General features: G+C 42.8%; 1 protein-coding gene and 2 pseudogenes across 1 annotated transcript in view; all 3 read left to right on the forward strand.

The window, feature by feature from the left end:
* The first annotated feature begins 1,034 nt into the window (after positions 1-1,034).
* The window catches only part of LOC125641231 (toll-like receptor 8), a 70,580-nt gene continuing 44,269 nt past the window's right edge, over positions 1,035-27,345 (forward strand). The window contains exons 1-3 of the mRNA XM_048860829.2: positions 1,035-1,233; positions 4,570-11,685; positions 23,731-25,458. Coding sequence (XP_048716786.2) covers positions 4,576-7,698 — 3,123 coding nt within the window. The 5' untranslated portion in view covers positions 1,035-1,233; positions 4,570-4,575 and the 3' untranslated portion in view covers positions 7,699-11,685; positions 23,731-25,458. The remainder of the gene's footprint in view (positions 1,234-4,569; positions 11,686-23,730; positions 25,459-27,345) is intronic.
* LOC125630522 (toll-like receptor 8) lies at positions 17,366-19,084 on the forward strand (annotated as a pseudogene).
* On the forward strand, positions 19,295-20,293 carry LOC142069637 (toll-like receptor 8; annotated as a pseudogene).

Raw genomic sequence — 27,345 nt, forward strand, 5'->3', positions numbered from 1 at the left:
GGGGGTGGGGGTTGAAGAGGATTGTTAAGCCCCGGGGAGTGTTATGGAGCCTGCAGGTTCAGGGCGGGAACAGGCTGGAAATCGCTCTCCCCCCCCCACCACTCCAGAGCTTAGCTGAGGGGTGGAGAGGCTTCCCCGTGCCAGCACTGTGTGGGGCTTTGGCACATGCAGGGCTCAGCTCCTCCTGGCCAGCGCCCCAGGCCAGGGGGTGTTGGGCTTTCCCAGGGTGCTGGGCCAGCCAGAGGCAGTGGGGGAAGGAAGGAGCCTGCCGGCCAGGGTGTTGGTGAGCTGAGCGCTCCGACCAGGGGCTGGTTCTCCGCACAGCGCTGGGAGCGGCACGCCCTGCCGGGGAGGATATGGAGGAGCAGTGGGGCTTGGCGGGGGTGAAGGGGCAAAGCAGGGAGAGGACAGCGAGAGGGGGAGCACATAAAGGGCCGCTGGGTGGGCAGCAGAGATGACATGTAACCCGTGGCCGCCTGGCACTTGCCTGCACTCAGACACCGCAGCTCGCAGCCAGTGCCAGCTGGAAATGGGACGGGGCCCTGCTGGCTGAGAGCCGGCACGCGGCAAGGGCTGCACTGATGGACCAGCAGGGGGAGTGGCTGGCCCTGCGCGCTGCATCTTCTCCCCGCCACCAGCCTTACACACCCACCCCCATCGTCAGCCACTTGACCCCCCACTTCCCTCACTCACCGCTGGTGGGCGGGCGGCTGGCGAGCAGGGATCCGGCCAGCAGCGGGACCCACCGGTACTGATGGGGGAGGGAGACAGAAGATATGGGACAATTTGCCCGTTTTTAAGAAAAAGTCGGGACAGCTGCAGGAGGGCTTAAATATGGGACTGTCCCTTTAAAAATGGGAAGTCTGGTCACCCTCTTCATATTTCCTAATTTTTTATTCTACTTACTCTTGGTCCTTCCTCTTTACCTCCCCTTCACTTCCTGTTTTGTGGGGGCTGGTGTAAAGAAAATCATTGCCACAACCCTAACGCTGGAATAGTCTCTCTAACCATCATCCATACTTCTTTTGCACCTGCTTTCAGATGGAGAAGGTATTTCATGCAAACCACTCAGTGAGACGCTTTATCTGTATCGCTTAACAAGATGCCCTGAAGGCAGATTTTGTGCCAGTCTACAATGTAGAAGACCACATAGGAAAGTGCACATTCTCTTGACTGCACCACGACACTAGAATCATCTAATTAGCTGCTAGTGTTGATTCTTCATTGCCGCAAGTAAGTGATTCAATCCTTCTGCTGAAACTCACAGTTCAACACAAATGTATTTGACTATTACTTTCTCTCTCTCTCTCTCTTTGTGAGCTTGTGCCAGTGTGTGTGTGTGTGACAGAGTGATATCTAGACATGTTTATACAGGAGTATTACAAATTGTGCCAAACTTCTTGTTATTTCTTAGGATATGCTCTCATCAAGTTTTTAATGCATATGATTTGTAGCATAGTATCTGTCCTTTCTTGACAATACTCAACTGGTATTCAAAATATCTCCTAATCTCCTGTTTAATGTGTGTCCGTGTGTATACACACACTCACTTACATACACCCATACTGAACCTGAAATCAGGAGATATTTTAATATCAGTTGAGTATTTGTATGTATGTGTGTGTGTATACACACACACACACGAGGTGGGACAGTACTGAAGGCCTTACACAAAGCAAGATTCTTCTACACACGGGAATTAAACTCTATGGGATCAAGGAATTGTCTCCAAATTCTGCCATCAAAGGAAGGTGACAGAGTTTGGACTCCGAAGACTAGAGAGTGGTTCATCCTCCAAATCTGTGACTGGAAGAAGGGATCTGCTAGAGACGCTGAACCATCTACTTGAAGGACGTGGACAACTTTTTCTGAACTGTGTGCCTCAAGCTAGACTTCTCAATAAATGGCCTGATTTTCAAAAGTGCTGAGCCTTCAGTCCCTCTCATTGAAGGCAGCTGCTAAATGATTAGTGCTTTTGAAAATCAAGCCACTTTTTATGGGTATAAATATGGGATTTAGGAGCTTAACTTTAAGCACCTATTTTGGAGATCATTGCCTTGAGCCTCTGTACTCACTTCAGGTCCCAGCTCCCTGTTTGTGTGGCTCCCATAGGAGTTACTAAGAACACTATAAAAACTCAATACATTGAGTTAAAATCTCATGTATGCATTTATTTGTGTGTGAGAGAGTGTACTGTGTGATATGATCTTTTAGTATATTTTTCTTGTTAAAGAAAAAGTTCAGAACCTCAGCCATTGCTGAGGCACCATTTTGTTCCCCTTCTCATTAATTAATGGACCTACTTTCCCCGAAGCATTTCCAAGACAGAGGAAAGCAGTTACTAAGACAAGATTCAGAAGTCACCACAGAGAATTGCCTCAACAGGAGCTCTCAGGACTATGCTGTGGCAACAAGGGGTACTATGATCCAGGGATGTATAAATAGAGGAAATTCAGGTAGAAGTAGGGAAGTGATCTTGCCTCTGTATGCAGCGTTGGTCAGATTGCTAATAGATTACATGTGTACTCATGGTGTCTGCCCTTCAAGAAGGATGAAGAAACGCTAGAGAGAGTTCAATGGAGGCCACAGAAATGATCCGGGGCTGGAAAACAAGGCTTATGATGTGAGGCTTAAAGAGATCAACTTTTTCAGCTTATTGAAGAGACGGCTGAGAGGTGGCTTGATCTCATGCTTCAGGGCTTCAGCTGGTTGCCTGCGGGGATCAGGAAGAATTTGTTTTCCCAGATGCACAGTTATAATTACAGGTTTCAGAGTAGCAGCCGTGTTAGTCTGTATTCGCAAAAAGAAAAGGAGGACTTGTGGCACCTTAGAGACTAACAAATTTATTTGAGCATAAGCTTTTGTGAGCTACAGCTCACTTCATCGGATGCATTCAGTGGAAAATACAGTGGGGAGATCTATATACCTAGAGAACATGAAACAATGGGTGTTACCATAAACACTGTAACCAGAGTGATCACTTAAGGTGAGCTATTACCAGCAGGAGAGCGGAGGGAGGGGGAGGACTATTTGTAGTGATAATCAAGGTGGGTCATTTCCAGCAGTTGACAAGAACGTCTGAGGAACAGTGGGGGGTGGGAGTGGGGATAAACATGGGGAGTTAGTTTTACTTTGTGTAATGACCCATCCACTCCCAGTCTCTATTCAAGCCTAAGTTAATTGTAACCAGTTTGCAAATTAATTTCAATTCAGCAGTCTCTCATTGGATTCTGTTTTTGAAGTCTTTTTGTTGAAGTATTGCCACTTTTAGGTCTGTAATCGAGTGACCAGAGAGACTGAAGTGTTCTCCAACTGGTTTTTGAATGTTATAATTCTTGACGTCTGATTTGTGTCCATTTATTCTTTTACGTAGAGACTGTCCAGTTTGACCAATGTACATGGCAGAGGGGCATTGCTGGCACATGATGGCATATATCACATTGGTAGATGTGCAGGTGAACGAGCCTCTGATATTGTGGCTCATGTGATTAGGCCATATGACGGTGTCCCCTGAATAGATATAATTTATTACTTTCCTCTGAAGCATTAGAGATCAGCCGTGGTGAGAGATGGAGCACTGGTTAGAGTGGACTGATGCTTTGAGGTGGCACAGAGAATCCTCTCTCATAGATGCCTGGCTAGTGTGTCTTGCTCATGTGCTCAGGGTCAAGCTGATCACCAGATTTTGGATCTGGAAGAAATTTCCCACCAGGTCATATTGCCAGGGACCTGGGTTTGGTTTTTTTGTTTTGCCTTCCTCTGCAGCATGGAGTGTGGGTTGCCTGCCAGGATCACCTTGGCATTTCTCACCTAATTAATTTAAAGACACTCTACAAGTTGATCTCTAGAGTAGAGTTTAACTTTAATTTGACCACTTTACACATGCTAAAGGCACACTGCCATGTCTATACTAGGCTGTTAACACATGCTAGCTAATATGTGCTAGCTCAGGCCCTCAAAATCCTCATCTAAGCAAGTCTTATGATGATAGGAGAAGTAGTGCAATCGAGACATCACAAGAGCCAAGAGAGTGGAAGCTGAAGGGATTTTTAGTCAGACTGTTTAAAACTCTCTGCTTGTTTTTGTAAACACTTATTTAACATCAAAGATTAATTAGCCTTTTGGATAAAGGAAGCATTTGTTAAATATTCCGCACCCTAACCCTTTTCATTAGAATACTAAAAGTATAGGAGTGATTAGACAAAACCAGGGTAATGATTACAACTGGTCAAAATCTTACAATGTCCTTCTTGCTCAAAGAACTTAACAGAAATTTCCCTCAGAAATAGTGCTTTCTGTTAAAAATTTGTTTATTCCATTTTGGGCAGCATATAGTGCATGTAACAACAGGAATAAAATAACTGAAATTATGTTGCTGGTCAATTTTGATAACAATCACAAACTACCTGTACACTATACTAGCAGTATGTTTTGTTTGTATTTTTGTGGTTTGGACACACACATTTAAAAATTATTAAGATTACAATGTGAAATATTATATGCGCATGAACAGCACTTGTCATCAACAATATACCAAAACCACTAATCTTTCTGTTTCTTTTTAATTAGGTAAATATGGCTACCATGCCCCACAACCTGTTCTTCTTACTCCTCCTGATTCAACCTGAGTTTGGTCTCTCCACTCATCATCAATGGGTTTCTAAGGTTCTACCTTGTAAAATAAAAGCAAAACAGAATAGCTCCTCCATTCTCCTTGATTGCAGTAAACAAAAGCTGAGAGCAGTCCCTCAGGAAATATATACAAATGTTACTGGCTTGATATTGTCTTTCAACTGGATTGAAGAGATTTCTAAGAAGGATTTTCACAACTTTAAGGACCTTACATTTTTTAAATTAAACTGGAATTGGCATGTTAAGCCAGAAGAATCTAATTTTGATTTGTCTCCAAAACCTTTACAAATACTAGATGCAACTTTTTCAAACTTAAGACACTTACAGGAATTACATCTTAATGGCAATCAGCTAACCAGAGTGCCTGCAGGGATTTCACCTAGCATTACTTCGCTAAGTCTAAAGTCCAATAACATTGTTACTATTAGCAAGAACACTTTCAAAGAACTCACAAAATTGAAGGAACTCTATATGGACCAGAACTGTTACTATGGTAATGCCTGTGAAAAACCTTTCAACATGGAAGAAGGGGCTCTTTCAGCCCTCACCAGTTTGACTGTGCTGTCACTTTCCTACAACAACTTGACCCGGGTGCCACCCAAACTGCCTGTGTCACTACAAGAACTTTATTTGAGCCATAACAAGATAAAGAACATTAGTCAAAATGATTTTAAGAAACTAGTTCATCTAAAAGTTCTTGATTTAAGTGGGAACTGTCCAAAATGCTTCAATACACCTTTTCCTTATGAACCCTGCACTGGAAACTCTGCCATTCAAATACATCTTCTGGCTTTCCAGAATCTTAAAAAATTAAAGACTTTGGTTCTATCCAGCATGTCACTCACTAGTGTACCCGCTATTTGGTTTGAAAACATGCCAGAGCTAGAGGTGCTGCACCTTGCATCTAACTTCTTAATGAGCGAAATAGCTACTGGAAAATTCTTGCAGAATTTATCTTCTTTAGAGGAACTTGACCTATCTTTCAACTACCAGAAACAAATATACTCACGATATCTAAACCTCTCAACATACTTTTCTTCTCTAGTATCTCTAAAACGATTATATATTAAAGGTTATGTCTTCAAAGAATTAGATAAACTGCACTTGGAACCTTTGTTTGCTTTGAGAAAGCTAAATGTCCTTGACCTTGGAATAAATTTTATTAAAAGAGTTGATATGTCTGTCTTCCAGGCTTTTAGAAACCTCACGGAAATATACTTGAAAGAAAACAAAATATTCCCACAAACAACAGAAAAGCATGTTTTTTTAAAATCATTTGAGAAAGAGGACTATTTGATCAATTATCATCGTACCTTGATGTGGAAATACAAGTTGAACCCTCCTGTCATATATTCTGAGAAAAAAAAGCAATCATATGACTTTCTTCACCAGCTTTGTACCTCATATGGCACAGCCTTGGATTTGAGTTTAAACAATATCTTCTTCATTAACCCAAATCAGTTTAAAGGCTTTGGGGATATAACTTGTTTGAATTTGTCTTCAAATGGCCTTGGCCAGGCTTTCAATGGCACTGAATTAATCTATTTATCTAATCTCAAATATTTAGATCTCTCATTTAATAAACTGGATTTGACCAGTTCCTCTGCATTTAAAGAACTACCTAACCTAGAGGTATTAGATCTTAGCTATAACAAGCACTATTTTCTAGTGACAGGTTTTGCACATCAGCTCTTATTTACTGAAAACCTTCCTAACTTAAAAATTTTAAATTTAAGCTGGAATGGCATTTCTGCACTAACAAAATCTGAACTAAGGAGTGACTCCCTTCAAAAACTAGACTTCAGAGGAAACCATCTTGATATCTTATGGAAAAATGGAGAAACGAATCACATACAATTGTTTAAGCATCTAAAAAAGCTGACACATCTAGATATCTCGTACAACAGACTTCGAAATATCCCCACTAGGGCTTTCCAAAATCTGCCTCAGAGCTTAACTAAATTGTATATAAATAACAACAAAATACATACCCTCAGCTGGGAAAATCTTAGATACTTTAAGTCTCTGAAGTTGCTTGACTTAAGTCAGAACAAACTGAAGGCTGTTGATATCCAGTACAACTACACACAGTCCCTCCAGACTCTGCTGCTGAGGGAGAACAAGATTTCCAGGATTGTTGTTGGGTTGCCTGAGAGAGTCAGCAGCCTCTTGTACCTGGATTTGAGTTACAACCGACTGCAAGTCTTAAATCAGTCAACTTTCTTATCAGGACTTATACAACATTTGAAGGTTTTAAAATTAAAAGGGAACCCGTTTGACTGCACCTGCAAAAACAGCAACTTCATAAGGTGGATACAGAAAACCAAAACTTTGATCTCACAAGTAGCCAGAAATGTCATTTGCATGAACCCTGAGGACCAAAGGCAGCATAGCGTTCTCTTAATTGACCTGCATGCTTGCATTCTGGATAGCGTTGCAAAAATATTATTTTATATTTCTTTCTCCACTATTATTAGCATTATGATGGTAGCAGTTACTAAACATTTATTTTATTGGGATGTCTGGTATACTTATCATTCTTGTATGGCAAAAATAAAAGGATACAAATCTATAACCACAGACAAAGCTCTCTATGATGCTTACGTCGCCTATGATACTCAGGATGCAACAGTAACTGACTGGGTAATAAATGAACTACGATTTCGTCTAGAGGAAAATGGAGACAAGCACGTTCTGCTTTGTTTGGAGGAAAGGGACTGGGAGCCGGGAACGGCTGTCATTGACAACCTTGCACAGAGCATCCATCACAGCAGAAAGACCATCTTTGTTCTAACTGAAAGATATGTGAAAAATGGGAACTTCAAAACCGCTTTTTATATCGCTCTGCAGAGGCTAATGGATGAGAATACGGATGTGATTGTGTTCATTCTACTGGAGCCGGTGCTACAGCATTCCCAGTACCTGAGGCTGAGGAGGAGGATCTGCAAGAGCTCTGTTCTTGACTGGCCTAAGAATCCACACGCTGAAGACCTTTTCTGGCAAAGACTAAAAAGTGCAGTGCTAACGGATAACAGCATGCGAGATGATGGGGTGTACAGTATATAGAAAGGGGTTACAACAGCTAGCTTCAGTTCTCAAAAAGTAACTTGTGCTTTTCAGTGCCTCAGTATTTGGGTGCCAAATTTTAAATGCATTAAAAAGAGTCCTAATTTGAGGGGAAGGGGGGTTGTTCAGCATTTTCTGAAAATCAGGCTGCTCTAGGTTCTCCCTTGCTAGACAACCAACATCACTGGTCACCTTAGAAAACTTTGGGTGGTTTTCTTAAAGTTTTAAGGGGTGTACTCTATGGTAAGTACTTACAGTTGAATGTACCTGTTACATTGCTATATTGTACTGAAGAAAGTGTGCTTTACGAGGTTAAAGTAAAAGAGCGGATATAAAATCATAGAGATAGAATTAATAACATGCATAAACTTGCTGCATATAAACAGTATTTTTTTCTTTCTATTCCTGTGCTACATTTTTCAGTAGTGGAAGAAAGTTTATTCTCTAACAAGGCAATGTTTGCTCAGACAGTCACTTTTTTCTGTATCTTTATAGGCAATGCATTTATTACAACTTTATTCATTTATTTATTGAAATTTATATAAATTTGTATTAATAATGAAATACAACATTCTATTATAAAATTTATGTTTACATAACAATTGCCTTCAGAATGTCAACTACTTGGGGGCCAGGCCCTGCTGCATGTATGGCAGGTTTAATCCTTTGTCAGGCATGGTGCACATTTATGATGCTATCTTAATAATGACACTAGAAATTTTTTTGTGGAGTTGATGCCTTCTTTGTGTCATTATGTCATTCAGACATCTGCCATTGCTTCATATTTTTTCTGTTACACTGTTAGTAAAATGTCTTTATATACATGTATGAGACATATTAATTTTTATATGTTACACCACCTCATGTAAAGGAACAGATAGACTGATTCTGGCCACTGGCATATGCTTCCTAATAACCAATCTTCCTTTTTCTATGTTGTCAACTATATTTTCTTTAGAAACTGTTCACTAGTGATTGTAAGAGTAAATTCAAAATTGGGCATAAAGGTTAATATGCATATACTGAGGTAAGAATAAATATCTAGGTAAGTGTATAAATAGGAATGTGCAAGTGTTATTGATACAGCGTTATAGCTATCATTTGGTTCCCAAACCACTGGTGCAGTATTTCTATGCCAAGGGAGGAAAGTAGGATTTGGCGAAGCATAGATTTATACAGGTGTTTGTTATAGCAATGTTATACATGGAGAAGTACACAAGCGGCTGTTTTACAAATTGCTTGTGGTAGGAAGATGTGTGGGTAACTGGGTTTGTTCAGTTTGGGGATCATTATATGGATGATAAGCTGACATATTATTGGCTGGTTTTAAGGTGGGGCCATCGTGTCTTTTTGTTTCATATATGGTTTTCACAGAGTGTGAGGTAAAGCCTAACAGTGTATGTACTGCTCTTGGGACTGTGTAAGGGTATGTCATCACTGCAGCCTTAGCTCAAGTGATCTACACTACGTTTTGTCTCTTGAGTTAGCCTAGCTCGAGAGAAAGCAGCTATACTACAAAACAATGCTTGAGCCACACAGAATGACTGATTTAGCATCACCGACACAGCTACTATCTACTACATTACTACCTCAAGCATCAGCAGCACTTGGGCTTCAAGCCATACCCCCCTGATGGCCAGCTACCTTGAGTTTGAAGCACTACTTAACTCGAACGAGAGACTTTTGTGCATGGACAAGAGTTGGATTAGGTGCAACATTTGAGTTATATCTTGTACTAACACAGCAGTGAAACGACTCCCAATTCCAGCTGTGATCTGTTCCACCTCTTATATTTCTTTTAGTTTCTTTAGCCACATCTCATTTGCAGCGCTTTCCTTCATGAGCCAGAATATTTTCTTGCATTAAAGCATTTTCTTGCAGTTGTTAATATTTTGAATGAGTATTGTCCTGTGCTGTTATGAAAGTTCATGAAAAGGCCCACCAGGACATAAAAATAGGTCTAGTTTTTATTACGGTTTATGTCAAAGGTTTTCTGTAAATGTTTGTGAATGGGTGACCAGGCCCAGAAATTTGTGTGGGGAATGATTTGCCCCTGTCCTGTCCAGCAGAGTTTGGAACTATTCAAATTCATTTTGCTGGTCAGCACTGGGAGCTAAAAGCAGCCTGTCACTAGTTGCCATTAGAATTTTCTCCAGGGGGGGTGAGAAGGGTGGTGCTTTGGGCATTTTGAAGATGTCTGATCACGTGCCATTTTATCAGTATCCTGAAATTCTGATTTTTGTGCTACTTGTGGATGCTGTGACTTACCTGTTGAGAGCTGCACAGAGAGTAACAATATGACTTTTTAAGCTTTAGGTTTAAACTTAGATTTCCTCCGGCCTTTTTGTTGCCTTTTCACTTCTTATCAGTTTTCAGGATTAGCTTGGTTTTCCTGGATTCCCCCCCCCCACCCCATTGGAATCCATTCCTGCTACATACCGATACCTGGGGCCATTAATTCCATGGATCTTGCAAGTTTCCGTGATAATGATACTGTAATTGTAAATAATAGAAGCTAATAAGTTTCTTGAAATGAAAAGCCTGACATAGGGCTGGAAAGGGCTTAATTTGAGCAGTTGCACCCAAGCTAGTATCGTTAACGTGTATTTGGATGGGATAATGCAGGTGTCATTCCACTGAAGACAAGGGTGTTCCATTGGTGTAAAAATGGTGTAAATAAGAGAATAAGGCCCAACATTTTCAGTAACTTATAAAGAAAAAATAAAATGAAATAAACTTGCTTTTATTTAAACAAAGCAACTTTTATTGGAGGATACTCTGGGTTTACTCCAGATCCACCAACAAATTAGTTCATTTCAAGAAAAACAAAACTTGAAACTTATATTTTGTTCTTTTCCTTTTATTTTCAGAAGGAGGAGGAAAAGCTGGCTATTTTAGCCCAAAATAGGCTTTTCTCAAAGATATTAAGGATGTCTACTAGCTTTGTGGGGCCTTATTTATGGTTGATATAGAAAATAGGCTGATTCTGTCAGTGTTCATACAATGTTACTCTAAGAGGTGTCTTAACTGAAAGGTCCTTGAATGAACAGCATTGTAGGAGTGTTAAGTACATTGTGATCAAGTGAGCCATCTGGATACAGAAATATCTAAAAGTCACCTTGCTCACCATTGTGAGGGAGGGGTTCACAGTTTGTCACATGAACAGTCCCACTGACTTCTATTTAAATAAAATTATTAGCTGACTTCAATTGGACTGCTCATGCTGTATGTAAGAGGTTCAAATCTGACCCTTATGAAAAAGTTTGGGTTCCATATTAATTGTGATTGGGAGAATTTTAGGCACACAATATTGTTCTTTAACAATCAAAGGTTGTTAATGTGGATTTGTCTCACACGGCAATATATTAATTTAACCGTAAAAGTAAATGTCACTTTAAATTTAAAGTTAATTACAAAGTTATATCTTTTTCTTTCCCTTTTTACTCAAGACTGCATCCTTAACATTGTTCACACTTTTGATGTACAGAATACCATTACACTTCTGTTTTGACTTTATCTTCTGATTCCCATTGCCTTTATTATAAAACTGTGAAACATCTTGTTCCTGTTTCTTAGTTCTTGATTCCATTAAAAACACGACACTTCCCTTTTATCTCTCCTTCACTTCCCAATTCTGAAGGCTTCCTACTCCTGCTCTTTGTGCAAACTTGTAAGAAGTGTGTGTCTATTAACTCTGAAACAGTTCTGTTATTTATAGAAAAAAAGCAGCATGCACTATCTGCTCAAATTAACTGTTTATTTCCAACCCTGGACATAGATGGAGATGGAGAATTTCACATTTAATTTCTTGCTAGCAGTGATTTTTGATATGCTAGAGAAAAGGATTTTTTGAAGGCAGACTTTCTGCTACTCTGCAATGATGTACAAGTCAGGCTTCTGCAACTGATTTCCATGGACATGCTCTTTACTACAAGAACGCATTATTATCCATGTATCTCTTTCTACTAGCGAGAATTCTTCATTTCTGTAAGTAAATGGTATAGTTACAAGACTGTCTATTTCTATTTGAACAAGTTGAGAACTTTCCATTTTCTCATATATATATATATATATATATATATATTAAAGTTAGTAAATATCTAGCAATTCTTAGGGTTTTTAGAAAAAACTCCATTGTATCCATTGTATTAAAATTAACATTTGGTTCTAATTTTATCACTGCTAATCATTTTTGCTGCTTATCTTTTATTCTTTATTGAACAGACATTGTCAAGGCTGTCAGCTCCAACATTTGATTTCCTACTCCACCCTGCTACAATTTCTATCCTTTATTCTTTAATTGGCAACAAAAAGAGAGGGCACATATGCTGATGATTTCAGGTTACAGGAATGGAGCTCACAATGAAAGCGAAGGAACAGTGCAATATTGATCTGATCCAAAGCTCACTGAGGTCAGTGGGAACCTCTCCATTGACTTCAATGGATTTTGAATCAGACTCTAAGAGCTAGCTTTTTAAAGTAGACAGACACCTAATGGGATTTTCAAAAGCACTCAGGCACTGAATTGGAAGTTAGGCACCTTGGTGCTTTTGAAAATCACACTAGGCAGCTATCTGTATCTTTAGATGTCTAAATTCATTTAAAAATCAGGTCCTAACTCTTTCTTATCAGAGTCCTGTTGGTGGTTGGTGAGTCGCCTGATCAAGGAGTTAGAGATGCAACATTGTTTAAACTTTAACTTTTGCAGGCAGATTGGGAAAATGTTAGGGGCAAACATTTTATGATGGAGGTGTAGATTGCAACTCCTTTGTTAAGACTGAGTGTTCAATATAACAGGAGCATTAAAACTATTTGATTACATTCTCAATAAAATAGCAACACACAAAACATAAAAAGTAAACTTTCAGAACTATCTGTATTTTTCCTGGGGATTTGACGAAAACTGGTTTGATACAGAAAGAATAATAAGAGCTCCAAAATGACCCCTCTTTTTTGAAGTTTTTCACCTTATCGTTTCACCTTTTTTCTGGATGCTCTTTGAAAGAAAACAAAAACACTCTGGGATCTGCGTTTCATTCTTCTGTTGATTTAGTGATTAATACAATGGCAGTTATACATAAGGGAGTTTAACCTGTGTCATGATTTGTAATTTCCTACATAACCGAAAAGAAATGTGCTAATCTGTGCTTGTTGTGTGATTAATTCAGTGATGCCAGAGACTGACACACACACACACACACACACACACACGCAACCCTGCTCTCCCACAATATTCCTGTAGTCTAGTTGAATGCCCCCTGAATTAGGAAAGAGACAATGAGTTCAAATTTCATCTCTACTGACTGTAATTTATATTTCCATGCATCTCACAGCCTTATTATTCATCAAGGCTACCAGGCAATCTGGTATGAGTTGCCTTCTCATTTTACAAATATATAAAAGGTAGGAAAGAAACACACAAAAACTTCACATAATGATAGCTAAAGTTGCTTCAGGACACTCCCAGCCAACTGAAAATGTGAAATGTATGGAAAGAAGTTAGGGGGAAAGTCTCCTACGTTCCTTGGCACCTTTGTGTTGCCCAAAGCACTGTTGGTAACACACTACCACTCTCCATAAGGCTTTCACATCTTCTTCCAGCAGACAGATACCGAAAAGCAATGCATACACCAACTTATCAAACTCACACTCAAAACATTAACAGTGACCATTCAAGTTGCAGTGGGGGAGGTTTAGGTTGGATATTAGGAAAAACTTTTTCACTAGGAGGGTGGTGAAACACTGGAATGCGTTACCTAGGGAGGTGGTGGAATCTCCTTCCTTAGAAGTTTTTAAGGTCAGGCTTGACAAAGCCCTGGCTGGGATGATTTAGTTGGGATTGGTCCTGCTCTGGGCAGGGGGTTGGACTAGATGGCCTCCAAAGGTCCCTTCCAACCCTGATATTCTATGATTCTATGACCTCAGTGTTGTTAAAGCAGAATAATTTTCTGAACGTGTGAATGAGACGAGTTGATCTGTTAACACAGGGGCACCCAATTACCATGAAGACTTTGTACTAGAGTACTAATTTGATGACGTTGAGCTGCACATTGCTTTTTGGTATCTATTGGAGGTGAATGTGAAGTTTTTGAGTGTTTATAACCAAAGGTGTAATTTGGGGGTGTTAGTCAGCAATATGCAAATAAAAGAGCTCAGTCGTAAAGTCGGCTAATACAGCAGCTTTAGTTTGTGGGCCTGATCCCCTGCTCATTGATTCAACTTTACTGGATGTGAGATCAGGCCCTATGTTTACTGATCTTAATCTAGCTCCTATTTCTGAAAGAGGCATAGCCACCAAATAATTCAGTCTTTGCTCAAGAGAGAGATGGGGCAGTAGAGCAGAAGTTTGGGTGAACAGTGGCTGAGCTGAATGGAGAAATTTCCCCAACATCTGCACTAGACATGGCCCACGCCAGAGCTATTAATGCAATGATCCCCAGGGCCTAAATTCACTCACAACTTTAATAAATACCCAGCTAGAACTGACCATGTTTGCAAAGGCTAAGATAGTTGTACATATACAGGATCATGTGCTCCACATGCACATTGGACTAGGCCCTAAGTTCACTGAAATAACTAGGACCCAGATCCTCCAGGTCAGGCCCAAACTCCCATGTAACAAATACTAAATAAAGACACCAAAGGTACCAGAGTGGTGGCTCCAGACCTGTGGGACTGTCTGGGCTCAGCTCCCCGCTCTAGGCATTGTAACCTGCAGGGTTGCCATGCTGCTCAGGTTTGGCCTGGGTCCCCTGTGATCGTGATGGAAGGGTGTCCAGGTCAAACCTGAGCAGCACTGCAGCCCTGTGCACCAGGTCACAACACCCGGAGTGGGGAGCTGAACCCAGCCAGCCCCACAGGACCAAAGCCACAAAGAGCTGCCTTTCAACGCTGCCCCAGGACTCCCACACAACCCTTTGACACATTCTGGTGACCCAATGTTGGGTAGAGACTCATGGGTTAGGAAATCCTGGTTTAGAGCGGGGCTGCTGTAAACTATATTGAAAGCAAACTGGTCCCTAGCCACTTCCAGGATTGGGGAGCTGCAACTATACCCGCCTCCCTCAGCTGTAGACAGTGGACACCGGGTATCGCTGAGGACTGTGGTCATTTAATTTCCAGTCATTGTAATATGTATAACATCAGTTGGTTCTGCTTCTTATGTAATCTTACGACTGCTTTTGAAGTATGAAACAGTACCTGAGACGCTTTCATAATAACATAGGATACTTGATATAGACAGTGTTTATGATTGCACACCAAAATCATCCAAAATAACATTCATCCCCCTCTGGACACTTTTTAACTGTGGATGGCAAGTTTATAAAATAACAAACAGCTTGAATCCATGATGTTCAGGTCATGATATTTATGAAATACTTGGTCCTTTTTTAATTATGTTATTAATGTAAGTTTGTGCACTAATTAGCATATGGTAAAATAGAGCATAAATGCTGCATCAGATGCCACTATTGTTATTAATGAGTCATTCATCTAAGAGCATAAGAACAGCCATACTGGGTCAGACCAAAGGTCCATCTAGCCCAGTATCCTGTCTTCTGACAGTGGCCAATGCCAGGTGCCTCAGAGGGAATGAAGAGAACAGGTAATCATCAAGTGATCCATCCCCTGTTGCCCATTCCCAGCTTCTGGCAAACAGAGGCTAAGGACACCTTCCCTGCCCATCCTGCCTAATAGCCATTGATGGACCTATCCTCCATGAATTTATCTAGTTCTTTTTTAAACCCTTCTATAGTCTAGGCCTTCACCAAATCCTCTGGTAAGGAGTTCCACAGGTTGACTTGTGCTGTGTGAAGAAATACTTTTGTTTATTTTAAACCTGCTGCCTATTAATTTCATTTGGTGGTCCCTAGTTCTTTTGTTATGAGAAGGAGTAAATAACATTTCCTTATTTACTTTCTCCACACCAGTCATGATTTTATAGACCTCTATCATGTCCCCTCTTAGTTGTCTCTTTTCCAAGCTGAAAAGTCCCATTCTTATTAACCTATCCTCATACAGCAGCCATTCCATATCCCTAATCGTTTTTGTTGCCCTTTTCTGAACCCTTTCCAAGGCCAATAGATCTTTTTTAAGATGAGACGACCACATCTGCACACAGTATTCAAGATGTGGGAGTACCATGGATTTATATAGAGGCAATATGATATTTTCTGTCTTATTATCTATCCCTTTCTTAATGATTCCCAACATTCTGTTAGCATTATAGACTGCTGCTGCACATTGAGTGGATGTTTTCAGAGAACTATCCACAATGTCTCCAAGATCTCTTTCTTGAGTGGTAACAGCTAATTTAGACCCCCATCATTTCATATGTATAGTTGGGATTACATTTTCCAATGTGCATTACTTTGCATTTATCAACATTGAATTTCATCTGCCATTTTGTTGCCCAGTCACCCAGGTTTGTGGGATCCCTTTGTAACTCTTCACAGTCAGCTTTGGATTGAACTATTTTGAATAGTTTTGTATCATCTGCAAATTTTGTCACCTCACTGTTTACCCCTTTTTCCAGATCATTTATGAATATGTTGAATAGGACTGGCCGCAGTCCAGACCCCTGGGGGCAGGGCCGTATTTACCCATACGCAAACTACGCAGCTGTGTAGGGCACCAGGAAATTTGGGGCACCAAATTGCCCCAGATTTCCTGGTGCCCTACGCAGCTGTGTGCAGCTCCAGCAGCCAGCCCAATCCCCCAGCCGGCTGAGCTGGCCAGGAAAGCTGCCCCAAGCCCTGCTCCACCCCCATCCCACCGCCACTCTACCCTTTCCCCAAAGACTCCACCCCTGCTCTGCCCCAGCCCCGCCCCCACTCCACCCCTTCCCCGAGCTACATCCCGGGGAATTGCAGCAGAGGTCTGGCATGCCCTGCACTCACTGGGCGGCGGGAATTGGAGTGATCCGGTCCCAGCCCACTCCTCTCTGCCGGCTCCCAGCTACTCCGCCGGTGAGTGCTGGGGGGTGGTTCCCTCCTGACCCCAAGTCCCAAGGCTGGGAGGCAGGAAGCAGAGTGGAGCAGTCTGGGGCCAGGTAGCTCCACTTCCCGCCGCCCCGTGAGTGCAGGGTCAGGCCCACCCTGCATTCATCAGGCTGTGGAAAGTAGAGCTACCCAGTCCCAGCCCACTCCACTCTGCTGGCTCCCAGACACACCGCCAGTGAGTGCTGGGGAGCGGTTTCCCCTCTGCCCCCCCAAGCCTGCTCCTGCCCAGCCCTGGGGAGGCCTGGGGCTGTGTAGGGCACCACAATGTCTAGGGATGGCCCTGCCTGGGGGTCACCACTATTTTCTTCTCTCCATTCTGAAAACTGACCGTTTATTTCTACCCTTTGTTTCCTATCTTTTAACCAGTCACTGATCCATGAGAGGACCTTTCCTTTTATCCCATGACAGCTTACTTGGATTAAGAGCCTTTGGTGAGGGACCTTGTCAAAGGCTTTCTGAAAATTTAGGTATACTATATCCACTGGATCCCCCTTGTCCACATGCTTGTTGAACCCCACAAAGAATTCTGGTAGATTGGTGAGGCACGATTTCCCTTTACAAAAACTATGTTCACTCTTCCCCAACAAATCATATTCATCTATATGTCTGACAATTTTGTTTTTTACTATAGGTTCAACCTTAACTATAATGCAATAAATCAGTCAATGGTACAGCCTCTTGGCTTGTTTAGAAACTTAACAAAATTAGAGAAATTAGCTCACAGTCACAATCACCTGCAAGAAGTACCCAAAGGTCTCTCACCTAGTATAACCTCATTAGAGCTGAATGCCAACAAAATAGTTTCTATTAAGAACAACACCTTCTCAGAACTCAAAAATTTGAAGGAACTCTACATGGATCGGAACTGTTACTATAGCAATCCCTGTGGAAAAACTTTTGAAATAGAGGATCAGGCTTTTGTGGCCCTCACCAATTTGACTGTGCTGTCACTTTCCTACAACAACCTGACCTGAGTGCCCCTCAATTTGCCCTCATCTCTAAGGGAACTTTATCTTGGCTTTAACAAGATAACAAGAATCAGCCAGGGTGATTTTAATGAACTGGTTAATTTGCACCTTCTTGACCTAAGCAGGAACTGTCCAAGATGTTATAATGCCCCCTTTCCACGTGAACCCTGCACTATATACTCTTCCATTCAAATACACCAATTTGCTTTCCAAAATCTTAACAAATTAAAGACTTTGGTTCTCACCGGCACCTCACTTACAAGTGTACCAGCCATCTGGTTTCAGAACATGACACAGCTAAAGGTGCTATACTGGCATTTAACTATTTACAAAATGAAATAGTTTCTGGCAAATTCTTACGGCAGTTGACTTCTTTAGAGGAACGTGACTTATCTTTCACCTTTGAGGAAAAAGTATACTTACGGTATCTAAACCTCTCACGACATTTTTCTTCTCTAGTCTCTTTAAAACGATTATGTCTTAAAGATTATGTTTTCCAAGACCTGTGTGAAAAGCACTTAAAACTTCTAATTGCTCTAAAAAAGCTAAATATCCTTGATCTTGGGATAAATTTTATTAAACGAATAGAGCTTGCTGTATTCCAGAATTTTAGTAACCTCACAGAAATCTACTTAACAGATAACAGAATATCACCTTTTGTAGAGGACAATAATTGTCTTTTAGAACTGGTTGGAAAAAAGACATTCCCAACATATTGCCATCTAACTCTGGAACGAGAAGGCCAGCCAAGCCATTCAGTAACACAAAAGTACAAAAAAATAGACCATTTCTTGTATTATATTCTTAGACCTTCATATGGTAAAGTGTTCTTCATATGGCAAAGCATTGGATCTGAGCTCAAACAGCCTCATCTTCATTAATCCAAATCAATTTAAAAGTTTTAATGATATAGCCTGCTTGAATTTGTCTTCAAATGATATTAACCAAGCTTTCAATGGCACTGAATTCAATCTAACCAAACTCAAATATTTAGATCTATCAAATAATAAATTGGATTTGGCTTATGGTTTTGCATTTAATGAAATGAAACTTCTCAAAGTGTTAGACCTGACCCATAACAAGCATTATTTTCGCCTGGCAGGAGTCACACTTAGACTGGCATTTATTGAAAGACTTCCTCAGCTAAAGGTTTTAAACTTAAGTTGGAATGCTATTTCCACACTGACGGACAGACAGTTAAGCAGCAATTCCCTTCAGGAATTAGTGTTTAAAGGAAACTGCCTTGATATTTTATGGGGTGACAAACATGAAAGATACATACATTTTTTAAAGAATCTCAGTAGCCTAACATACCTTGATATATCCCACAATAGACTTTTAAAAATCCCTAGTGAAGCATTCCTGAGCCTGCCACCGAACCTAACACAGCTATTCCTAAACAACAACAGACTGTAAGTGTTTATCTTTGCAAACCTCACAAGACTGAAATATTTGAAGCTGCTTGACCTGAGTCAAAATAATTTCAGAACTGTTCATATTTCATTCAAACAGTCCCTGCAGTCTCTGCTGTTGAGGGGTAACAGGATTTCAGAGATTGCTGTGGACTTTTCAGATACAAATGGCAGCCTTCTGTTCTTTGATCTGAGTCACAACAAGCTAAAATATATGAACCAGTCAACACTGGTTCAAATACAAGGTGTAAAATATTTAAAGTTAAAAGGCAACCCTTTTGCCTGCACTTGCCAAAATAGTGACTTCATAAAATGGATACAGTCAAGTACTATTTATATACCACAGCTAGCAACAAAAGTCAACTGTGCAATCCCTGATAAGCACAGAAAAAAGAGCGCTGTCTCTGCTGGTCTGCATGCCTGTACTTTGGAGGAAGATGCTGCAACATTATTTTATATTTCATTCTTTGTTGTTATTAACATTATGTTGATAGCTGTTACAAAACATTTTTTTTTACTGGGATGTCTGGTATACTTACTATATTTGTGCAGCAAAATTAAAAGGATACAAATCTACAGCCAAAGACAAAGCTCTCTATGATGCTTACATCGCCTATGATACTCAGGATGCGACAGTAACTGACGATTTCATCTAGAGGAAAACGGAGACAAGCACGTTCTGCTTTATTTGGAGGAAAGAGACTGGGAGCCGGGAAAGGCTGTCATTGACAACCTTGCACAGAGCATCCATCACAGCAGAAAGACCATCTTTGTTCTAACCGAAAGATATGTGAAAAATGGGAACTTTTTATATCGCTCTGCAGAGACTAATGGATGAGAATACGGATGTGATTGTGTTCATTCTACTGGAGCCGGTGCTACAGCATTCCCAGTACCTGAGGCTGAGGAGGAAGATCTGCAAGAGCTCTGTTCTTGACTGGCCTAAGAATCCACACGCTGAAGGCCTTCTCTGGCAAAGACTAAAAAGTGCAGTGCTAACTGATAACAGCATGCGAGATGATGGGTGTACAGTATATAGAAAGAGGTTAGCCCAGGGGTCGGCAGCCTTTCCAAAGGGGTGTACCAAGTCTTCATTTATTCACTTTAATTTAAGGTTTCGCGTGCCAGTAATACATTTTAATGTTTTTAGAAGGTCTCTCTCTCTATAAAAGTCTATATATTATATAACTAAACTATTGTTGTATGTAAAGTAAACAAGGTTTTCAAAATGTTTAAGAAGCTTCATTTAAAATTAAATTAAAATGCTGATCTTACGCCGCCGGCCCGCTCAGCCCGCTGCCAGCCTGGGGTTCCGTTCACCTAGGCCGGCTGAGGGTGCCTGCGGCCTGCGGCTGGCAAGGGGCCGGCAGCCAGAACCCTAGACTGGCAGCAGGCTGAGCGGGGCCGGCGGCTGGGACCCCAGACCGGTCTGGGGTTCCGTCCGCCGGCTCCTTCCAGCCAGGGTCCCGGCTACCGGCCCCGCTCAGCCTGCTGCCGGCCTCGGATCCCGGCCCTGCCCACATAGAGTGGATACCTACCTTCTCCCTGGTTCTAGCCCATTCTCTTCCTCTCTCTCTGCACTGAGCTGAGGGTGGGAGTGCACTGAGCACAGGGCTGGGGGTGAAGGGGCAGACTGGGGTTTGGAGTGTTCAGTCTGGCCAGGAGCTGGAATGAGGGAGGGGACTCAGGGTTGGGGCAGGAGGTTTGGGTGTGGAGTGCTTACCTAGGCAGCTCCCATTCCATCAGGAATGTGGGGGGGAGGAGTGAGAAAATGTGGGGGGTGCAAGACTCAGGGCATGGGGTGGGGGGGCTGGGTATGCGTGGGGAGTGCAGGAGTCAGGGCATGGGGCTGGGGGTGTGAGGGGAGGGTGCAGCAGTCAGGCATAGGGTGTGGGGGTGCTGGAGTAAAGTTTGGGGTTGTGAGGGGTGCATAGGTCAGGGCAGAAGGCTGGGGTGTGTGGGAGGTGCAGGGGTCAGGGCAGAGGGCTGGGGGGGGGTGAGGGGTGCCAGCATCAGGGCAGAGAGCTGGGGGTGTGTGAGGAGGGTGCAGGAGTCAGGGCAGAGGGCTGGGGGCATGTGAGGGGGGTACAGGAGTCAGGGCAGAGGGCTGGGGGCATGTGAGGGGGTGCAGGAGTCAGGGCATGGGGTGTGGGGGGTGCTGGAGTCAAGGCTGGGATTGTGGGGGGTGTGGAGTCAGGCAGAGGGCTGGGGGTGTATGGGGGGGTGCAGGAGTCAGGGCATGGGGAGGCTGGGGCGTGTGAGGAGGGTGCAGGAGCCAGGGCAGAGGGCTGGGGTTGTGGGGAGGTGCAGGGGTCAGGGCAGAGGGCTGGGGGTATGTGTGGGGGGTGCTGGAGTAAAGTCTGGGGTCGGGGGTGTGCAGGGATCAGGGCGGGGGCTGGGGGTGTGTGAGGAGGGTGCAGGGGTCAGGGCAGAGGGCTGGGGTCATGGGGAGGTGCAGGGGTCAGGGCAGAGGGCTGGGTGTGTGTGAGGGGGGTGCAGGCGTCAGGGCAGAGGGCTGGTGGTGTGGGGGGGGCCAGGGCAGAGGGCATGGAGGTGCTCCCAGACCCTGCCCAGAGCAGCTCATGGCAGGGGGCTGGAGGGGATATGCCCTAATTCCCCCGCCCTTCCCCAAGGCCCCATCCCCACCTCTTCTCCGCCTTCTCCCCCAAGCAGTGAGTGGGCTGCGGCTCCGCTTCTCCCCCTCCCTCCCAAGGGCCATCAGCTGATCGGCAGCCGGGAGGGAGAGGAGGAGGGGCAGGAACCCAGTATGGCGGGGGATGGGGGGAACCTTGCCTGCCCTGCAGCAGTAGACAGCAGGACCAAGCTTCTTCACCCTGCGCCCACGTGGGGGGGGGTGATGGTTGCGGAGAAGAGCGGTCAGTGGCGGGCAGGATTTTTTATGGCACGCTGCTGCCTGCCGGGGTCCTGGCCTGGGTTCAGCAGCGGGCTGAGCGGAGCCGGTGGCCAGGACCCGGCAGGCAGCAGCATGCCATTAAAAATCGGCTCGTGTACCGTCTTTGGCATGCGTGCCATAGGTTGCCAACCCCTGGGTTACCCCATCATTTTCCTTGCTGATTGAATGGGGCTGTTTTATGGGAAGTGCCTTTCATCTAATGTAACTGTGACAGAGCTTTATGTCTCAAAGATTCTGCCTTGCATATTTAAAGCACTCTAGCTAAAAATGCATAATATGAAGTTATTCAGTGAAATGCATAACCTCAGTGCTCACATAATTTTCTGCTTTTAGTAATATTTACTGTTCATCTATAGGAAGTTTATTCTTTAATACTGTGTGATCCTGGGCAACTAATATCTGTGTAAAGGATACACTGAGACTCACTTCTAAATTCATGTTTGTAAAGTGCCTTGCGGTCCCCTGATCCAAGGCACTAGGAGCATGGACTTGCTAATGGGAGTTTTGCCATAGATTTTAATAGGCTCAATATTGGGCCTTGTGTCTATTCATGGTATTACTATTATTACTAAGGTAATGTTGATAATCAGTTCAAATGATTCCTCTCTTTCTGTACTGGATTGTGATGGGGAGTCTGCCCCACACTGGCCCACTAGGCATTAATAGAGCCCTAGGGAGGCTGCACAGGTGGCAGTCAATAAGAGAGGGGCTGCAAGGAGCAGCCAATCAGGGCCGGGCAAGCCCATTTAATTTGGCCTGCAGAGCAGAGCAGCTTCAGTTGCTCCCTGGAGCTCAAGGCGGGAGAAGAAGCTGCCCTGCAGGAGGAAGAATGCTAGCATCTTGGTTAGAACAGTGCTGAGCAAGAGTGAGCAAGGGGAGCAAGAGTGAGCTCCTGGCTGACTGCTAAGACTAGCATGCTGAGGCCCTGAGACAAGGGTGGAGAAGGTGATGGGGCTGCGTGGAAGTGGCCCACAGAAGTAGACTGAAGGGATGGAGGGGACGCAGCACATGGCTGCCCTCTACAGGGTCTCTGGGCCGGGACCCAGAGAAGTGAGCGGGCCTGGGTACCTCCTGCCCCCACTCACCACTGAGGAAGTGGCTGGACAGAGGACTGCCGTTCCCCCGGAAGGGAGGAAGCACAAAGTGTGGCTCAGCCAGAGGGAGATGTCATGAAGAGGATGCCGTGGTCCTGGGAGTGACTTGGGTCCAAGAGCAGAAGAAGTGGCGGTGGCAAGACATCACCAGAAGAAGGTGCACTGGTGAAAAGAGCTAATCCCCGGGACAGCCAGCAGAAGGTGCCACAACGGTGAGCTGCATCCCGTCATATGGATGCATGTGATTATTGTGAGGGTTTGACCAGATTTGTTCCTCTGAAAGGCGGTTGTATTGTATTCATTTCATAACTAGTTACTGAAGTTCACCTCTAGCCTTATCCTGCAGCTACTCCACACGTGAGACTCCCATACTAGTCAGTGGGCCAAAGTGCCAGCCCCAGTAAAACTGGGTATTTGGCCCACCTTGGCCTATGGGAATCCCCAAGTGGCACAGGGCTGGAAGAGCCATTTCTATGCCATCTCGCCCAGAGCCTCTGCCCTCTCGCTCCTTCTGCTCCTGCCCAAAGTGCAGCTTGGATGCACCTGAGGGTTAGGGCAACGGGCACCAATGCACAGAAATGTCTGCAAGATCTGATCTCTACTTTGTATTTATCGTATTATCTCCTTCTTTTGTTAATACAGGGCCCAGCCATGCTCCAGTTGACTAGCAAAACTCCCGTTAAGTTCAAGGAGAGTGTGATCGACTTGCAGTGGTATGTTTTGTACAATAAAGTGGATCCAGCACAAGGTGAAGCTGTATTTAAGGAGGCGAGTCGGAGCACTGAGCTGAAGAGAAGGTGCTTAAGCTGACTCAACAGGTGCAGGAAGGAAGCTTAAGAAACTGCTCAATATTCTGAAGAACTCATCTTGTCAAGCTTTCGCTGAAGCTGTGTCAGTGGCCATAAATGGAGGTATTGTTTCTCTCACAACCACAGCATGGGAATGTAAAAGTTCTGTGGGCTGCAGTTGGTCTGGTTTGGAGCAGTAGGTCTCAAGACTGTTTCCAAAACCCTTAATCAGTGACAAGTCATCTGTGAACCTTGGAGACATGTCAAGATGATGTGACAGAGTGGGAGGGGGGCATGTGGATCTATGTGTCAGTCTGTCAATGTTCGTTCATAGCAAGTTGCCTTAAAATTCCACTATGCCTGTAACAGTGCGTCGGAGCAGTATAATGTCTCAAAATCAGCATCCCAACTAATAATTAAAACTGGTCTTTCACCATGATAGGTCCTGACTTCAGTGTGGAGAACGAGATGACATGATAGTGAAAAACATATCTTCACCTCTCCAAAATCCAGTTCAACCCCCAAGATAACATGCCATGTGTGCCTCTGACTAGGAGCTGAGACTGAAACCAGGCAGTCCCTTGCTTATTACATGATCCTGAGCTCACAGGTGCTCAGCCAAAAAAACTAGTCACTTTGAAGTCTCTGGGCTTTCTTCCTTCCCTTGATAGATTGGGGTAGGGGTGGAGGGCAGTAAGGGAGAGGGAAGAGAAGGACCTGCTGGGGTCCTTAATCATGTGAAGTTGGTGGGAACACAAATCATACCTCTTCCAGCCATGAAGACAGTAACATATGAATATATGTACACTGTTCTATGCATGTTACAACTACCTTGCAAAGCGATCTTACTTAGCACTCACATACCACCTCGTTATCTGAAAGCTATGCTTTTCAGCTGAGCATGTATTTCACTGTAAATTTTCAAAGTTGCCCCTGAAGAGGATAATATCCCTTTAAGTAGTTTGGGAGCCATCTAGTAGTCTCACTGTATTTGACATTTTACAAACCAGCCAAAGCAGCAATCTGTATAGGTTAATTAGGCCTTGCATGTTGCGTATCATTAGTAAACATGGTAAACTGGATCCCATTGTGCCCATGTGGTTTCTTTCTTCCCATAATTATCATTGTTTAAAGGACAAAAGACACAACAAAGAATAATCCTCATGTTGTGCTGCCTAAGCAAATCTCAGCTTTTGTGAATTTTTCCTCTGATTTAAGTTTTATTTTCCCAATAGTTTGCCAGCTTTCTGTTTTCTGATATGGACTTTCCCTGGCTTACAAAGTTATTGTTCAACCATGCTTCAATTGGCCATGTTTTGTCATTTCAACTTATCAGCATATTCTTGTGCCAAATGAGTCAATAAATTAAACTATCAAAATAGGCGTGGCTTCTGTTCTTCCCACTTGGGCTATAGCAAACCACAAGCCAGCTTCTGTTGTCACTGTAGTGGCCAGTTTGGGGAAGTTGATCAGTGTACTTCAGTTACCATCTGTGCTTTCAGCCTCTGGTGCTCACCCCTTCTGCTCTGTTTTAAAAACTCTTCACTGGACTGACATCTTGTATAGCAGAAAAATAAAGAAAGTAAGTATTTTTATTTTACAAAAGTGCATACATACAGCCATGAATTTTAAAGAAACATTGGGTTTTTTCCTGATTTATGTGAGAGTAAACGAGATCAGAATCAGCACCACAGCATCTAGTTAGAAAATCTTGAACTAGCAGGAAGTCTGGAATAAATGCGTGCTTTTAACTATTGTGCAAGCTGCAGCTGGATGTTAGGAAGTGGCACTGGTAACTCTATCATGTTGAAAAGAATAAAAACATTTCAATCTTTTTAAAAAAATGTTTGATTAGACAATTTTATATTTTGTTTAAATATTAAGTCTTACTTTTTCTGTGGCTTATCAATCTGCTACAGATCATTCTAAAACTTGGATGCTTTTATTCATCATTTTCTAAGTTAAATGTAATTTTGTTAAATTGTAAAGTGTTTTGATTATACAGTGCCTAGTTTTATCTGATATATAAATTGAACACAATTTTTACAAAATAATAATAAAAAAATTGTATGACTATGGTCTCCTTGGCTTCTTTGCCTTTCTTCTTTCCACTTCTTTTACCCCTTCATTCTTCCTGTTTATATGTTTATCAGTTACACTATGAATCTTGCCTTCAGCATGTTAAGAGTTTCCTTCCTATCAATTTTCCTCTCTTTTTAGCATTTGTCTAAAAAACTAAAGACATCTGAAGGATAAAACTATGTGTCTGATCCTACAGACACACAAGTGAATAAATTCATGGTGCTGAGTATTTCCACTGAGCTCAATAAGACTACTTCTGTGTACAACTGTTACTCATTTGCCTAAATGTTTGCAGGATCAGAACCAGATGTACACTCCAATCTGAGGTCTCACTTCAAAAGCTGGCCCAGTTAAAGATATGACCTCACCCACCTTGTCTCTAATATTCTGGGGCCAGCCTGGCTGCAACAACATTACAAATGGCTCAAACTGACGTGCACACAGCAGCTTCACATGACTGTTCTAACATGGCTAAAGACAGCAGGGTAGATGCGTGGGCTGTAGCAACCCATGTTGGTACCCAGGGTTCCAGGCAGACTTGTACAGCTCACAATGTTGCATCTAAACTGCTATTTTTAGCCAGGCTACTGCAGCTCTGTCTATCCGAGCTGCAATCACACCTTTACTTGCAGTGTGAACATACCCTTAAGATTGTAATGAGAACCTAAATTGACTTGTTACCTAAAGTTCAATTCTCTGTTTCCCAAACAGGGTTCAAATATTTAGGGTTTTTGCGGGCATCTCATTTGTAAACCACAGTTGCTGACAAGGAAGCTGCTCCTGCTTCCAATTCAGCCAATAGAAGTTTTACCACTGACTTCATTGGGAGCAGGATCAGGGGGTCAAAATGATTCTCAGAATTTCAGGTATTTCTAAACATGACACAAGCAGCTATCATGGAGTGATTTCAAACCAACATGGCTATTGAGACAGTTAATGCAGAGTAAATAAAGCATGAGTCTTTTTGTGACCATAATAGTCACATAAAATCCTTCATGGCCAAAGCCCAGTGAAGTCAATAGGTGTCTTTCTATTGACTTCAATGGGCTTTGGATCATTCCCTAATAATTTTTATCCAATAAGGCCGAGAAAGGGAAATAAAGCAATGAAAAAGTAGTATAGTGAATTCCAAGGAAAATGCTGCCTAATAAGCAATTTTGATCAGCTTTTTCTAAGTCTAAGAAGCTATTCCAAACTGTTTGTTTTCTGCTAGCAATAAATCATATTTCCTATTTCACAACTGGAATTGCTGGTGGTGTTTGTACATATTCAGGGAGGCACGTGATGCCTGTACAGTAGCTGTGAAAGCCCAGTTAAGTCCTGCACTCATTGCTCAGGCAAAACCTCCACTGAATTGAAACTGAATTGCATGACTTGTGTATCTTCA

The sequence above is a fragment of the Caretta caretta genome, chromosome 1 (genome assembly GCF_965140235.1).
Source record: "Caretta caretta isolate rCarCar2 chromosome 1, rCarCar1.hap1, whole genome shotgun sequence".
NCBI lineage: Eukaryota > Metazoa > Chordata > Testudines > Cheloniidae > Caretta > Caretta caretta.